General features: G+C 47.9%; 2 protein-coding genes across 2 annotated transcripts; one reads left to right on the top strand and one right to left on the bottom strand.

The window, feature by feature from the left end:
- Positions 1 to 497: 497 nt before the first annotated feature.
- Positions 498 to 5161, bottom strand: si:ch211-155e24.3 (uncharacterized protein LOC100150696 homolog). The gene is made up of 5 exons (XM_061084560.1): positions 4638 to 5161; positions 4071 to 4095; positions 2478 to 2584; positions 2204 to 2297; positions 498 to 1998 (listed from the first exon to the last, which is right to left on the bottom strand). Exons 1-5 carry the CDS (start codon positions 4842 to 4844, stop codon positions 1154 to 1156), a joined length of 1278 nt encoding a protein of 425 aa, XP_060940543.1. The 5' UTR covers positions 4845 to 5161; the 3' UTR covers positions 498 to 1153.
- A 1824-nt stretch (positions 5162 to 6985) lies between these two features.
- si:dkeyp-68b7.12 (rho GTPase-activating protein 31) lies at positions 6986 to 15653 on the top strand. The gene is made up of 16 exons (XM_061084559.1): positions 6986 to 7027; positions 7595 to 7858; positions 8351 to 8453; positions 8567 to 8711; positions 8881 to 8963; positions 9548 to 9655; positions 9783 to 9901; positions 10025 to 10199; positions 10455 to 10552; positions 10709 to 10780; positions 10951 to 11691; positions 11897 to 12096; positions 12214 to 12797; positions 13248 to 14200; positions 14297 to 14430; positions 14605 to 15653. Exons 2-16 carry the CDS (start codon positions 7771 to 7773, stop codon positions 14899 to 14901), a joined length of 3900 nt encoding a protein of 1299 aa, XP_060940542.1. The 5' UTR covers positions 6986 to 7027; positions 7595 to 7770; the 3' UTR covers positions 14902 to 15653.
- The last annotated feature ends 262 nt before the right edge of the window (positions 15654 to 15915 follow it).

The following is a 15915-nucleotide window of genomic DNA, read 5'->3' as shown; positions in this document are numbered from 1 at the left end:
GCATAGATCTAAAATAAAAAGAGCAGATTTCTCACAATTCAAACTAGTTATTAATCGGTTGTTGCAGTTAAGTGGAATGAAAATGTTTTCAATGAGATGGTAATAAAACTTGAGGAAAGTTTACCATAGTTTCCCATTTAGCATCACTACATTTTCACGATTGTCTAAGAATGAGAAATGCTTGTCTAATGTAATCAATTATCTTAAAAGCTGAATTTAGTTCTTCATCTCTAATATTTAAATGTTTTAATATTTTAATTTAACCAGCTCATTTGAAGCAGCTCATGTTTAATGTTGGTTTAGTGTTGAACTATGAGACAAAGGCTTTATGAACAGGAAGATAAATGTTTAAAGGACCAGAGCTGGTTTTAATGTTCCCTCAGATCATTACCATGGTTTAGAATGTAAATGTATTTAACTGTCAGGCAGATTAATGGCTTCAGTTCACTTCTAACCATACTTCCTGTTTATTTAACAAGTTGTTTAACCTGTTGAACAGATTTTCACTCTCACACACGACTGGAAACATGACACAGTTTGAACCTTTAATCTAAATTAGAGCTGTGAGGATTAGTCCATTTATCAATTAAACACATTTGTCAAATATTTGCTGTTTCATCTTCTCATGTGTGAGGATTTGATGCTCTTCTCTGTCATGAATAGATTCATAAATTAATATCTTTGGGTTTTGTCAGACGAAAGAAAAACATTTGATCTGTGAGAAATATGAAAGGACTAAATCACGGAGCTACAACACGAGACCAGTCAACAATAAATCAAATGTTGTAATATTAAACAAACGCAGTGAGAACAACAACAATAGAAATGACAAATACAATTAAACCAGTTTTATCATCATGTGCTTGAAAAAACTACAACATTTCTTTAAAGGGGACATATTATGCCCATTTTATCAGAAGTTGATATGGTTCCTTGGGGTCTTAATGAAATGTCTGTAACATATTTTGGTCCAAATACCACAAGGATCATTTGAAACAGAACTCTTTGACCCGGTCTAGAACAGCACCTCCTCAGATTGACCTGTTTTGAGTCCCTGTTCCTTTAAAAGCTAATGAGTCAGCTTTTAATAACATGTCCCCTTTAAGTGACCGAACACGGGGAATCGGACGTGTATAAAAAGACCCGCTTGGGCTCAGTGCGCCGTCTTCTGGTGGGACTTGAGGCTGGAGCGCTGGGTGAAGCACTTCCCGCAGAGGGCGCACCCGTACGGCTTCTCGCCGCTGTGCACCACGGCGTGGCGGATGAGGTTGCACTGCTTGGTGAAGCTGCGGCCGCACTGCTCGCAGCTGAAGGGCTTCTCGCCCGTGTGGCTCCTCAGATGTTCCTTCAGCTGACTGAACCTCATGAAGCTCTTGTCGCAGAAGGTGCAGCTGAACCTCTTCTCGCCCACGCCGGTCCTCCAGGGCGTCCGCATCCTCCTCGCCAGGCCGAAGCTGCCGCGGGAGGAGGAGGAGGAGGAGGAGGCGGCGCCCGGGTTTGGATCCTCGTCTCGGCGCTGGTGCTGGTGAGCGATGGAGCTGTGACCCGAGGAGTTCATCTGAGCGTTGAGTCCGTCCTCTGCTTGTGGTCGTCGAAATCGAAACGTCCTGGACTTAAGTTTTTTCACTCGAACCAGCCGCCCCGTCGGCGTGCAGGAGAAGCCGGGTTCGGCTGCGTCCCGGCACAGACCGGACGACCACAGCTGGTCGGGATCGTCCAACGCCACGGACGCATTGTAGGATTCCAGCGGCGCCGTGTTCTCGTCCGGCTCCTCCTCCAGCTCGTGTTTCACCACGAGTTCTGAGTCGCTCAGCTGCTGCTGCTCCGGTGGAAAAGTGTCACACCCGTCCGGTTCTGGTTCAGATCCTGGTTCTGGTTCAGATCCTGGTTCTGGTTCTGGTTCTGCCGGGTCGTCGGCTGAGAGGTAGTGATCCACAAAGGCGTCGCCCGGCTGAGGCGGCGAGGACTTGAAACACGGGGACGGTTCTGCTGGAGACACTGAAACACAAAGGAACCACATGTGAGCGTCAGTTAGGAAAGAGGAAGTAGAAGAGGAAGTAGAGGAGGAAGTAGAAGAGGAAGTAGACGAGGAAGTAGAAGAGGAAGTAGAAGAGGAAGTGACGTCTGACGGGTCGACGTCAGCTGATTGGAAACCTGAGGATCTTTGTGTGTGTGTGTTGCAGTAGTTTGTGTTGTCACTCACTCAGTTGTGTGTCCGTGTCGTTCCTCCACTCGTCCTCCTCTTCACACTCTTCTTTGATCTGCACGTCTTCGTCAGGCGTCTCCAGGTCGACGCCCTAAAACACAAACACTTACTGCTGCTGAACTACACAAGATGTAAAGTTGTGTGTACAGAGAAGTTCTTATCTGTCTGTCTATCTATATCTCTCTCTCTCTCTCTCTCTGTCTATGTGTCTGTCTGTCTCTCCCTCTCTCTCTCTCTCTCCATCCCTCCATCCCTCCATCCCTCCTCTCACCTGCTGTGTCTGCTGTGCGGCCTCAGCTTCCCTCTGTGTGTCCCAGTCTCTGATCTGAGTTTGTTTCCTGAGAATCACTTTGACCACAGGAGAACACCGGTCCCCTGCTGGAGGATAAACAAACACACACACACACACACACACAATGATGTTTCAGAAAGTAAACACACCAAGTTGATGAAGAGGACTCTCCTCCTCACCTCTCCTCCTCCTTCTCACCTCTCCTCCTCACCTCTCCTCCTTACCTCACCTCTGCTCCTCTTCCTCACCTCCTCAGCTCTTCTTCTCACCTCTCCTCCTCCTCCCCTGCTCCCCCTCACCTCTCCTCTTCCTCACCTGTCACATCTCCTCCTCCTCCTTCTCACATCTCTTCCTCCTCCTCCACCTCATCCTCCTCCTCCTCACCTCTCCTCCGGGCCCGCAGCCTGCTCTTCCTCCTCCTCCACCTCACCTCTCCTCCTCCTCCTCACCTCTCCTCCTCCTCTCCTCCTCACCTCTCCTCCTACTCTCCTCCTCACCTCTCCTCCTACTCTCCTCCTCCTCCTCCTCCTCACCTCACCTCTCCTCCGGGCCCGCAGCCTGCTCCTCCTCACCTCTCCTCCTCCTCCTCCACCTCCTCCTCCTCTTCACCTCCTCCACCTCACCTCCAGGCCCTCAGCCTGCTACTCTCCACCTCACCTCTTCTCTCCTCCTCACCTCTCTTCCTCCTCCTCACCTCTCCTCCTCTTCCTCACCTCTCCTCCTCCTCCTCCCCCTCCTGCTCCTCCTCACCTCTCCTCCGGCCCGCAGCCTGCTCCTCCTCACCTCACCTCCTCTCCACCTCCTCACCTCTCCTCCTCACCTCTCCTCCTTTCCTCTTCCTCCCCCTCCTCCTCCTCACCTCTCCTCTGGGCCCTCAGCCTGCTCTTCCTCTCCTTCTTCTTCTACTCCTCCTCCTCCTCCTCACCTCTCCTCCTGGTCCTCCTCTCCTCATCCTCACCTCTCCTCCAGGCCCTCCTCCTCCTCATGCTCCTCCTCCTCTCCTGCTCCTCCTCACCTCCTCTCCTGTCCTCACCTCACCTCACCTCTCCTCCTCCTCCTCCTCACCTCTCCTCCTGCTCCTCCTCCTCCTCTCCTCCCCCTCACCTCTCCTCCTCTGCTCCTCCTCACCTCTCCTCCTCCCCCTCACCTCTCCTCCTCTGCTCCTCCTCACCTATCCTCCTCCTCCTGCTCCTCCTCCTCCTCACCTCTCCTCCGGGCCCTCAGCCTGCTCCTCCTCACCTCACCTCACCTCCTCCTCCTCCTCCTCACCTCTCCTCCTGCTCCTCCTGCTCCTCCTCTCCTCCTCACCTCTCCTCCTGCTCCTCCTCACCTCTCCTCCTCACCTCCTCCTCCTCCTCCTCACCTCTCCTCCGGGCCCGCAGCCTGCTCTTCCTCTCCTCCTCACCTCTCCTTCTGCTCCTCCTCCTCCTCACCTATCCTCCTCCTCCTGCTCCTCCTCCTCCTCACCTCTCCTCCGGGCCCTCAGCCTGCTCCTCCTCACCTCTCCTCCTCCGCCTCACCTCTCCTCCTGCTCCTCCTCTCCTCCTCACCTCTCCTCCTGCTCCTCCTCACCTCTCCTCCTGCTCCTCAGCCTGCTCCTCCTCACCTCTCCTCCTGCTCCTCAGCCTGCTCCTCCTCACCTCCTCCTCCTCCTCCTCACCTCTCCTCCGGGCCCGCAGCCTGCTCTTCCTCTCCTCCTCACCTCTCCTCCTGCTCCTCCTCCTCCTCACCTATCCTCCTCCTCCTGCTCCTCCTCCTCCTCACCTCTCCTCCGGGCCCTCAGCCTGCTCCTCCTCACCTCTCCTCCTCCGCCTCACCTCTCCTCCTCCTCACCTCTCCTCCTCCTCACCTCTCCTCCTCCCCTCCTCCTCCTCACCTCTCCTGCTCCTCACCTCTCCCCCTGCTCCTCAGCCTCCTCCTCCTCACCTCTCCTCCTCACCTCTCCTCCTGCTCCTCCTCACCTCTCCTCCTGCTCCTCAGCCTGCTCCTCCTCACCTCTCCTCCGGGCCGCAGCCTGCTCCTCCTCAGCTCTCCTCCTCACCTCTCCTCCTCCTCTCCTCCTTTCCTCTTCCTCCTCCTCCTCCTCCTCCTCACCTCTCCTCCTCCTCACCTCTCCTCTTCCTCCTCCTCACCTCTCCTCCTGCTCCTCAGCCTGCTCCTCCTCAGCTCGGCCTCCATCAGCTCACACTTGTTCTTCAGCAGCTCGATGTCCCTCCTGCTCCGGTTCACCTCCACCCGCAGCACCGCGCAGCTGTCCTCCACCCGCCGGTTGATCTCCTCCACCGCCGCCTTGGCCAGCACCTCCATGACGGAGAGGAGCTGGTTCTGGAAGCCGCAGCTCTCCATCTTCTCCCGGCTTCACCTCCTCCTGCTTCACCTCCTTCTCCTCCTGCTCCTTCAGATACTAGCTCAACGTGTGACTCCTGCAGGAGGAGAACGTGGACGGGTTCCGGTCACAGAAGCGTCAGGAGGCGGATGTTGTTTTCCGCGGATGGTACCGAGGGATGACGGATTATTCACCCGTACGCTTCGCACGGGCGGTGTCTGTCCCCGCCTGGCCGGTATACATCAATAACATTCTAACATCTTCTGCAACGTGAATAAAACAAACGTCTAAAAGTCTGTGAGCTTTTTAAAAACACCGTGTTCCTCGTTCCGCTTCATTTCCGCCATCTTGGCACGTACCGGAAGTTAAAACGAGGTTACCATAGCAGCTGCCCGTGTCGTCACTGGCGATGTTACCGTAAATGTGAAACTACACGCGCACTGTTAAAAAACATGCCCGAAAGTAAATTTATACCCAAATTCAACAAGACTAATGTAATAAAATAATTATTTAGAGACATGATTAAGCCCTTTATTATTAATTCATTATTATTATTATTATTATTATTATTATTATTATTATTATTATTATTATTATTATTATTATTATTATTTATTGTCGATTAAATGAAACCTTTCCTTACTATTATAATTACTATGATTATTATTTTTCTTTAAATTGCATTTCCTCATGTGCCACTGACATGGTGCATTATATTATATAATTTTATTTAAATAGCAGTTTTCTATACAAGGTTACAAAGTGCTTCACGAAACCAATGTCCAAAATGAATTAATAAAAATAAAAGCTGTTCCATTCATATATTTTAATTATATTTAGCATTTTTTATGATTCGTAAGCGACACCAGTTTGAATAAATATTTATTTTTTAAAATACATACGGATAGAAAGTGCCAGCAGTTTCTTAAAGATCAGACAACAGCTAAATTAGGTCAGCACAAGTAACTTGATGTTCTTTTTGTACTGTATGTGTTTTTATGTATACAACATGTTCCCTGTCTTCACGACAAATTTCTCCCTGGTGGAGACCAATAAACTAACCTAACCTAACCTAAGTAGCACAGAGCATATTAAGACACAGGAAGTGACACGCTGTTCCCCACAGATGCAAATAAGGGCAGGAAAGTAAACAAGAGAAAGATGCAACACACATATTCTGTGTATATGTATAAATGAAGTATATGCCCATCAACTTTAGTTATTTCTAGCGTAGTTCTGCTTCTGTGGCCATTTCATTAACTCAAAATACTGCGAACTCTGGAGAGCTGTGAAATCACATTTTAACAGGAACCTTATCAGACACTGACTAAGTGAAAACTTCCAGTAATAACTCCTGACTCTGCATGAGAGACTCTAATCTCAGTTGGTCAAATACTCCAGATACTCCAGAGTGAACTCCAGAGGTTCACTGCTGCTGAATGTTGCAAAAACACAAGAAAGGTATTAAGATATACCACTTCATAGTAAATAGTATACACTACGACTGTGTCTTTCATTCTGAAGTACTCACTATCCAGCTCTTCCTGGGGGATCCTGAGGTTTTCCCAGTCCAGGTGGAATATGTCGTCCCTCCAGCGAGTTCTGGGTCTACCCCAGTAATAAAGTAAAATATGTAATAAGTTGTGGTAAGTACTCTTAGCCCTCTTGTGTCTTCCTTTGTAGTGTTTTGTCTTTGCAGTAAATTCTGTTGATAGATGTACAATACTGTGTGATTTTCTACTTTCTATTGTGTCGTGATTTGCCATTAACAGCACAGGTTGGTACTTTGAAGTAACTTGTGTTATTAAATGTAGTGACTGTTTGCTTTGGTACCTTCTGACTCTTTGTGGTACTTTCTGTGAGGTACCGTGTGTTAGTTTGTGGTACTTTTTCAGGCTCTGTGTTATCCATTAGTATCTAGTGATAAATATTACTAAGTAGCCAAACACATTAGTCTTTTGTCCGTGGCTGTATTGTCCTTCATGTACATTCGCTGTCCATGTTCTTGTTGTCAGGGTGAATAACACACACGGGAAATAGATGCACTGGTTTCTCTTCTCAATCGGCAGAGGCTAAAAACCGTGAGCCTCTCACAGAGAGAAAGCACGAGAGAAGGAGACACACTCAGGAAGTTACCAGGGGAAGTTTAGTGGTTTCTTGCGTCATCATTATATGCTGCTTCTTGTGCCGATGCAGAGTGAAGGTAGGAACGCTCGCATTTCCTTCTTAACTCGTTCATTTCTCCAAACACTGGAAACTCTTTCCTGGAGGTGGACGGAGAGGGAGGGAGGCCGGACCGAGGGCGAGCAGGAGCAGGTGTCAGGCCGATGGAGGGGATGAGGGAGAGAGTTTGAATGTCTGTGTGAGTCGATGTGCTCAGGCTCGACTTCCGCTGCAGTGAACAAGGGGCCTCAATGGCCGTGACATGCGTCTGAGGGGAGCAGAGCCGGCCTGTAGTGAACCCAGGCCTCGGGCGGGGGGGCCGAGATTTGAGGTTTTCGGTGCGTCCACCAGTCCAGAGTGACATTATGGTGTGAGCGGAGTGAAACAGTCAGAGGCTCACTTCTCTGAATAGGAGAAGTAAAGCGGCAAGGGTGTGGCCTTTTATTCGAAGATAATGTGAGTGCATTGGGGGGGGAAGTGAAGAGCAACGTCCGTGCACCGAGGATTCTGTGCCACTTTTTGGAGGAGAGTGATTTAGACACAAAAAGGAACGTTGGTTGTTTGTCATGCTGCAGAGAGGACGATAAATGAAAGTATGTCCTAACAGAGGAAGCTGCCGACAACATGCACTGAAGTGGAGGAAGCTGCAGCTCGGTCGGATCTCTGAGATGTGCTCCACCTCGGCACTGCCACATTAACCAGAGCCGGTGGGAGTCGGTGTGACGGGGTGACAAGCGGAGCGGCTCGGTCTGGATGTGAGGAGAACACCGCCGACAGGAAGAGATGCGAAGAGTTCGGAGAAGAGGAGGGAACAAAGAGAAGGTGTTTGGATGTGATCTGCTCGAGCACCTGAACGCCTCCTCTCAGGAGAGTGAGTAAACGGCTCCCGGGCCCAGAAACAGCACAACTCTAATATACTGTGTTGTTTTCTGTTCCACAAACTAACTCTGTGTATAACTACGTGTTATAGAAATGTCTGTATATCCTGATCAACCTATTTAATCACATTTTACAGTTAAAGTTAAAGTAATCCCACAACAGGTCTACTCAACAAAATGGATTTCTATTCAGTTCATTTCATATTCTCTCACAGCTCCATTACAAATAATCATCTAAACAAAAGGACATGAAATACCTGTGCACCACCATATTGTCTCTAATGCTAATCTACATGGACGTGGCATTCAGGTGTCAACATAGAACAATAGAGAAATCAGGAACAAAGCCAATTTGTGTTTTTAGGCTGCGACGAATGAAAGATTGTAGAGGAAATATACAACATCAGAATGTGTGTGTTCATATTTGTTGTTTTTGGATGATTCATGTTGTACTCGGGTCATTAACGTGAGTCTATTTGACACAGTTCCTCAGGTCTTACGGTTCTGCAGTGAGTTCGTGGAGCATCATGGCGTCGTGGACGGAATCTACAGGTTGTCTGGAGTGTCGTCCAACATCCAGAAACTCAGGCAAGTTGTGTGTCCCTGTGTGTGTATCTCTGTGTGTGTGTGTGTGTGTGTGTGGCTCTCCTTGAACCTTTATCTGTGAATGTAAAACACTTCCTGTTCCCCCCCACCACCAGGGGGGAGTTTGAGAGTGACGGGAACCCAGACCTGAACAAGGATGTGTATCTGCAGGACATCCACTGCATCAGCTCTCTGTGCAAAGCTTATTTCAGGGAGCTGCCGAACCCTCTGCTCACGTACCAGCTGTACGACAAGTTCGCTGTGAGTAGCTCGGACACACAGACACAGTTCAGAAAGTAGTTTTAAGTAAATTAGAGTAAGTCCAGATCCTCCCAGTGAACACAGACCAGCACGGACCTGATAAATGCAAAGGAGGAATTCATAGAGATGATTTGTCCCAGTGTGTTGAACTGGTTCTTCTGTGTGACAGGAGGCGGTTGCCATCCAGTTGGAGGAGGACAGGCTGGTGAAGATAGGAGATGTGCTGAAGGAACTTCCACCACAACATTACAGGTACAGTGCTGCACACTGACCGTCTTGTCAACTGATGAAATGAAATAACATGCTGAGTAATGCTGACACCCAGTGAATATCCAGACACTTTAGTGACTTTGTTTCACTTCAAAGTTAGTTTGTACAAAGTCCACATACAGGGAAAGGTCAGCCTGTTTGTTCATATGGCTAGAACTTCTTATATAGATACATTTTATAGGAAAATAAGACTCATATTAGACCTTAGATCTTAATCTGGGAAAACCCTGCATGCTTTGATTTAGCCTCCTAGCAGGTTTTGAAGGCTAGCGACATTTTCAGCGACAGCAAGCTGAGAAAACTCTTTAAATAAAAACCCAACGTGCACGACCTCTTCACCACCAAACGCAAGACAAGCAATGAGCTAGAGGTGAACGCATGACTCATCAAAAATAGTGAATACATTTCCCAGTTGACCAGGAAGGGAACTGCATGGTTGTGTAACTGTGAATAACTGTTGACATGAATCATTATGTCGGTGTGGTGTCCTCAGCTTGTTTCTCTGCCTCCGAGCAGAGGAGAGATAATCTCTTACTCCTGGTTCCTGTCTTCACTCTGTTCCTCAGGACTCTGGAGTTCCTGATGCGTCACCTCGTCAAGATGGCTTCATATTCCTCAGAGACCAACATGCACTCCAGGAACCTCGCCATCGTCTGGGCCCCCAATCTGCTCAGGTGTGCACATTAGATTTGATTTTACTCTATCTTTATTATTTATTTCATTATTAATTCCTTTCAGCATTTTCCAGTATAATCAGTTATAAGCCACTCAATCAATCAATGGATCAATCTGTGTTTTAAGGTCAAAGGACATCGAGTCGACCGGGTTTAACGGCACGGCAGCCTTCATGGAGGTCAGGGTTCAGTCCATCGTGGTGGAGTTCATCCTCAATCATGTCCCTCAGCTGTTTCCTGAAGAAGGTCAGGGGACACACACTCACACACACACACACACACACACACACACACACACACACACACACACACACACACACACACTCACACGATTACCTCGGCCTCATCTCTTTCTTCTGCCGTATTCAGGTGAATCGGATGAGAGAAGGAAGTCTCTCCCGTCTCCATCAACAGCGTCCAATCCGGATGAAATGTTTCTGAAGTCTGTTCCCACTCGGCTTGTCCACAGCTATGGGAACATCAGCCCAGGAGACGGCCCACAACCCATGAGACCCTACCATGCGATAATAGAGGGAACAGACAAGTGAGGAGAGCGTCCATTTCTCAGGAGAATCCTTACATCACAATCCAGATTTATTTTTGATAAGGCAGAAGTAAATCATGCAGGATTCGTCCTATAAGATGATAAATGTACTTTTATTGATCCTCGTTGGGAAAATTCAGTTCTACACAGCAGCAAAAAAACGTAGTAGCACAAGGAGAAATGTACTACTAATAAAATAAGAAAAGAAAGATAATCCAAAATATTCATACCTGTGAATGTTTGCGTTCCCCTCAGGAGGAAAGGATCTCTGAAGGGCAGGAAGTGGATGTCCATCTTCAACATCGGAGGACGATTCCAAGACACACGGAGACGAAACAAACACTCAGCTAAAGGTACAAGACCCGCTCATGACAATGAATCCAACTCTGGTTTCTGTCTTTTTGAGGGTCATGTTAATGTTGATCACCTTCTATGTGTTCCAGTACTTCTTTATGTTTTAAAGAATAACAGATTTATATATATATCTTAAAAGTCTTTTTTTGTTTCAGAGAAAGACAGACCTGCTATGAGACCAGCAAGAAGCATGGACTCCCTCAGTATCCAGTCTTATGCAAATGAAGGTGCTGCTCTTCTCACACTAATCATGATGGATTCTGTGATTCAAGATAAATCAAATACAAATAAATGTGAACTTATTATACTATAATTATAATATATTGAAAAACAAAATTCATAATATATGTAGAATTTGTGACCTTTGTGTTTAATTACTACCTGTTTTATATTCCAGGCTCCAAACATTCTCCCCAGACCCCTCCCTCCAGCAACCTGTCTCCCCTCGTCACCTCCTCCCCACAGCCGGGCTCAGAGGCCGCTGCGCCTCCTGGTGGAATGGGGGGGAGTGAATACGCTGTGACGTACCGCAGAGGAACCGGGTGCGTGAGCGGGGGGACCCAGGGCACCTACACTGCTCTGGACCCTGAGGGCTTAGGGGTCATTGGCAGTGAGGGTCTCCAGTCCAGATCCCCGGGTCTCTCGGCCAAAGCAGGACGAAGAGCGGCCATGCACATCACAGGGCCCACCATGGTGACTGTGCCACTACACATCACCTCCAACCTGGCGTTGGGGGTGCTGCAAGGGCGCGGGAGCGACCGGGTCATCCATCGTGGCCGGGATAAGGATGGAGGGGACAAGGTGGAAGGAAAGGAGGGAGAAGGAAAAGGGGAGAGGAAGAAAATCAAGAGGACGGATATGAAGGTGGAGGGAGTCAGGAAGGTTAGAAAGGAGGAGACAGACGGGGGAGGAGTTGTTGACGTGGAGGTGAAAACAGTGGTGGCAGGTGGGGTTGGCCAGGAGGAGGGTGAGGGAGCAAAGGCGGAGAAGGAGGAAGAGGAGAGAAAAAGATGTAGACGGGAGTCGGAGCTGGTGCTGGTAGGTCGAAGTGTTTCCAGAGAGCAAGTCAACTCCAACACAGATGATGAAGAAGCAACGAGAAACGAGCAACAAGACGACAGGAGCAGTGACTACGTGGGTAAGTCCAGCTGGTTCAGGCACTGGGTCACATTCACATTAAGGTCAATGTAATGTTATTTTCTTCCATGTGTAACAGACTAGTAATATGCAATGAAGTGGTTTCTTTTAACCCTGTATTCTTTCAATTTGAGTTTATTCTGTTGCTAGTGCAGCACGGTCTCTACTTGGCTCCTCTGTGATCGTAGCCTGTGTTTCATTCACAGATATGAAAGGCATGGAACTGGCTGATCCTCCTCCAGGGGTGACCGAGCCGGATTATGTTACTTTGCTCGAAGCGTCCGACATCCTGAACTCGACCGAGGCGGAGGCAGACGACCAGGAGCTGTCTGGCTACGTTCAGGATAACTTTGAGTTCCTGGACCACATGGACATGGACCACATGGACAGCAGCAACTCATATCAGGTTTGTGTCGTATATTCTACAGATGAGGTCGTTTGAAGGAGCGTTGCCAGAGAGCCAGGAGTTGTTGATGAAGAAAATGTTCTCTTTCTCTGTCTCTCTCCTCTCTTCATCTCTCAGGTGCACGAGTTCTCCGTCGAGCCTCCTTGTGACTCAGACGACGAGTATGAGGTCATGGTTCAAGCTCCGCCTCCCCCGGATCCTGCAGTGCAACATGTGCACCTGCAGCCGGGTCCTGAAACACGCACCCGGAGTCAAACCGAGTTCAAACCTCACAGGCCGCTGAGCCTCGACCTGCACCTGCGACACACTAAATCCCTCAGCCTGCCTTACATGACCTCACCTATCGACGGGCCGGACGAGTCCTGCTCTGAAGAGGAGGAGGAGGAGGAGGAGGGAGACATCAGTGATGAGGAGGATTACAGCAGTGAGGAGGGAAGCATGTTCGCTAAAAGCCTCCCTGCTGATTTCCTTTTAAGCAATCTGAGCAGGTTTGGACTGGATACTGATAACCTCAGTGAACTTCCTGTTGACCAATCGCAAAGCTCTGAGGATTCTGAGGCGTCGCACCCTAAAGAACTGACCCCCGGGGACCAGGAGCAAGAAGAGGTAATGGATGAAGAGGAGGGAGAAGGAAAACAGATAGTGAAGAGCGAAGAGGAAGAGGAAGATCATCAACAAGAAGAGCAACCAGAAAAACAAAGGTAGCAACATATCCAACTTTCAAAAACATTTCAAAATACATGTAACAAACTAAGCATTTAGTATCTTGCTCAAAGACACTTCAGCATATGGAATGGGGAAGACTGGGGTTGAACTACCGACCTCCTGGTTGGAGAACAGCCCGCTCTACACCCTGAGCCACAGCTTCCCCAAAGTAACTGTTAAAAATGTAAACTAGAAACTCATGTTGACATAGAATATGAGGCTCAACACAAAATTACCACAAATAACACAAAACAAACAGATTCCAAAATTCCATAAATGTAAATATCATAAAAATCTATAAAAAAACTGATCATCCACTCTTTTCTAAATTAGTCCAGTGAAATCTAATAATACAAATCTTCAAATCTTTACCTGAAAAGCAGTTTATCTTCTTCTTCATGCTCAGTTATGTGTGTTAACTGCTTGTTCACTGGTTCTATTTGCAGTTTGGCAGCAGAAGAAGATCCCGACATCCCGGAGGACGTTCAAAGTGACAAAGAAAAGCTGCGTGATTCCGAACCCTCGACATCCAGCTGTGAGAAGACGGAGAATCTCATCACTATCAAGGCTGAGGAGGAGGAGAAGGAGGAGGAAGAGGAAGAAGAGGAGGAAGAGGATGATAATCTTCCCACTGATTATCCACCTTGTCACACAGATTCCTGTTCCACGCAGGAGACGGGTGATGGTCAGCTAGAGGAGACTGGAGGACATCCTGGAACCTGTGATGAAGAGGAGAAAAAAGAAAAACACATTGACGAGGCGGAGAACAGGAGGGTAGAAGAAGAGACAGAGACGACATGTCAAGAAATGGGTCTGGAGAAAAAACAAGAGGATCAGAACCTGTTGGAAAACCCTAGTGAAGAGGATGAAGAGGGAACAGCTGGCGACGAAGAAGAGAAACAGGAAGGTGGCAGAGAGGAGGATAGTGTTAGTTGTAGCAGAGAAGTTTGGGAGGAAATTGAGGATGTCGTATGTGAGGTGATCGAGGAAAGTGAGAAGGTCCAGAGGGAGGGAGAGAGAGCTAGAAAGCAGGAGGAGGAGAAAGAGGAGAAAGAGGAGAAAGAGGAGCAGGAGGAGCAGGAGGAGCAGGAGGAGCAGAATGTGAAGGGATCAGGAGAAAAAAGAGAAGAAGAGGAGGAAGGAGGGACAAACAAGACAGAAGATCGAATAGAGGTCGAGAAGCTCACAGAGATGCACCGAGAGTCTGAGGAGAAAGAGACGAGTAAACTTCAGGTGAAGACGACCGCCATCGAAGAGGCTCAGCATCACGACAGAGAAGATGAGGCCACAAGAGAGAAAGAAAACAGGACAAACGATGAAGAGGCCGCTGATGAGCAACGCAGAACAACGGCAAACGCCAGGTCTGATGTCAAAACACTCAAGTGTGAGGAGAGTGACAGTAGCCAAGGAGGAGGAGGAGGAGGAGGAGGAGGAGGAGGAGGAGGAGGAGGAGGAGGAGGAGGAGGAGGAGGAGGAGGAGGAGGAGGAGTTGGCAGGAAGCTGGTTATCTCCCAACACCCAAAGGTTTACCAGGCGAGAGCTGTGCCGGTGGTGCCCCCAAAGCCTCAGCACTGCAGATTCACCGCCATGACCCTCCGGCAGCAGCAGCAGAATCAGCAGCCGCAGCCGCAGCCGCATCAGCAGCCGCAGCCGCAGCAGCAGCCGCAGCCGCAGCAGCAGCCGCAGCCGCAGCAGCAGCCGCAGCCGCAGCCGCAGCCGCAGCCGCATCAGCATCAGCATCAGCATCAGCATCAGCAGCATCAGCATCAGCATCAGCATCAGCAGCATCAGCATCAGCATCAGCACCAGCATCAGCATCAGCAGCCGCATCCGCAGCAGAGAGAGCGGAGAGGCGCAGACGGAGGAGGAGAGAACTCACCGAGAGTCCAGCCGGAGCAGGAGAGGGTCAGTGCGGGGGAGCAGGGGAAGGACGGAGTGAGGAGGGAGACGGAGATGAGGAAGGACGGGGAGGACACCAGCAGAAACAGTCCCGTCAGCATGTGTTTCGATGAGGCCGTTGCCATAGCAACCATGAGGCGAGGGAAGGAGAGGGGCAGCGAGAAGGAGAGGTCGAGGGACCGGGGGGGCGAAGTGCTCTGAGCCAGTATCGAAATTTAAAACAGATTTTTACGGGTTTTCTGTTGTTTTTTTTTGCATACGACATAGAAGTTTGTCTCGTTCTTTTACTAAATTCTGTTTATTTCAGTACAAATTACAACAACAGTATTGACTGTCGGATGACGTTTGAGTTGTGTTTCTGACACAAACTAACTTTGAAAACTTGTAGGTGTTTTAAATATTGGGGAAAGAGATGGGGGGGGGGCAACATGCATCAAAGGTCCTGGACTGGACTTAACTTGGAGCTTATGCAATTATATGGTCGTTGTCTTAAGGCACAAGGTTTAGAATACAACTGCAGGTACCTGATATTACGTTAATTAAAATATAAAAATATCAGCAAACACGTGAGTGAGACGAGATTAAAAAACCATAACATGTTAGATATGAAATATTCTACAAACCATCTGGATAAATTGTTATTTTTTTTTTATATTTAAATCCCAAACTTTCATAGAGTCTTTGGAAAACAGAACATCGCACCATTGGATAACGCAAATTAGATCAGAAGCAAATATGTGAAACTCGAATCTAACTCTTGTTAGCACTAGTTATCTAATTATACAATACTTTGTATTTATATAAAGTATATGTATATATACAGTATATCTATATTTATGTATACTGTATTTGTATAAAGAAAATGCCAGAAAGTTAAATGGTAAATTTGAAAGAGTGGTGATAATGGATGGAATGTATCATTTAAGATAAATATGATGACTGAAGAAATGTGTTTGGATTATGTGAATAAAATTATGTTTTCAAGATTTTTGTTATTATTTTTCAAATTTTAACACAACTTTATTTCTTAACTTTATTTATTTCAATTTAATTGAAACAAGTATCAGATATGGAACAATAATTATAGAGCCTGGACATCCCAAGTAATATTACCTATAGTTAAGGTTCTTTTAAACGCTCCTTTCCACGACAAACATCACACATTCATCTGGAAAATAAACAGATTATTCAATTTTATTTCATACGGTTAAAATA

Source organism: Limanda limanda, chromosome 13 (assembly GCF_963576545.1).
Source record: "Limanda limanda chromosome 13, fLimLim1.1, whole genome shotgun sequence".
Lineage (NCBI taxonomy): Eukaryota > Metazoa > Chordata > Actinopteri > Pleuronectiformes > Pleuronectidae > Limanda > Limanda limanda.
This window is presented reverse-complemented; position numbering and strand designations above follow the sequence as displayed.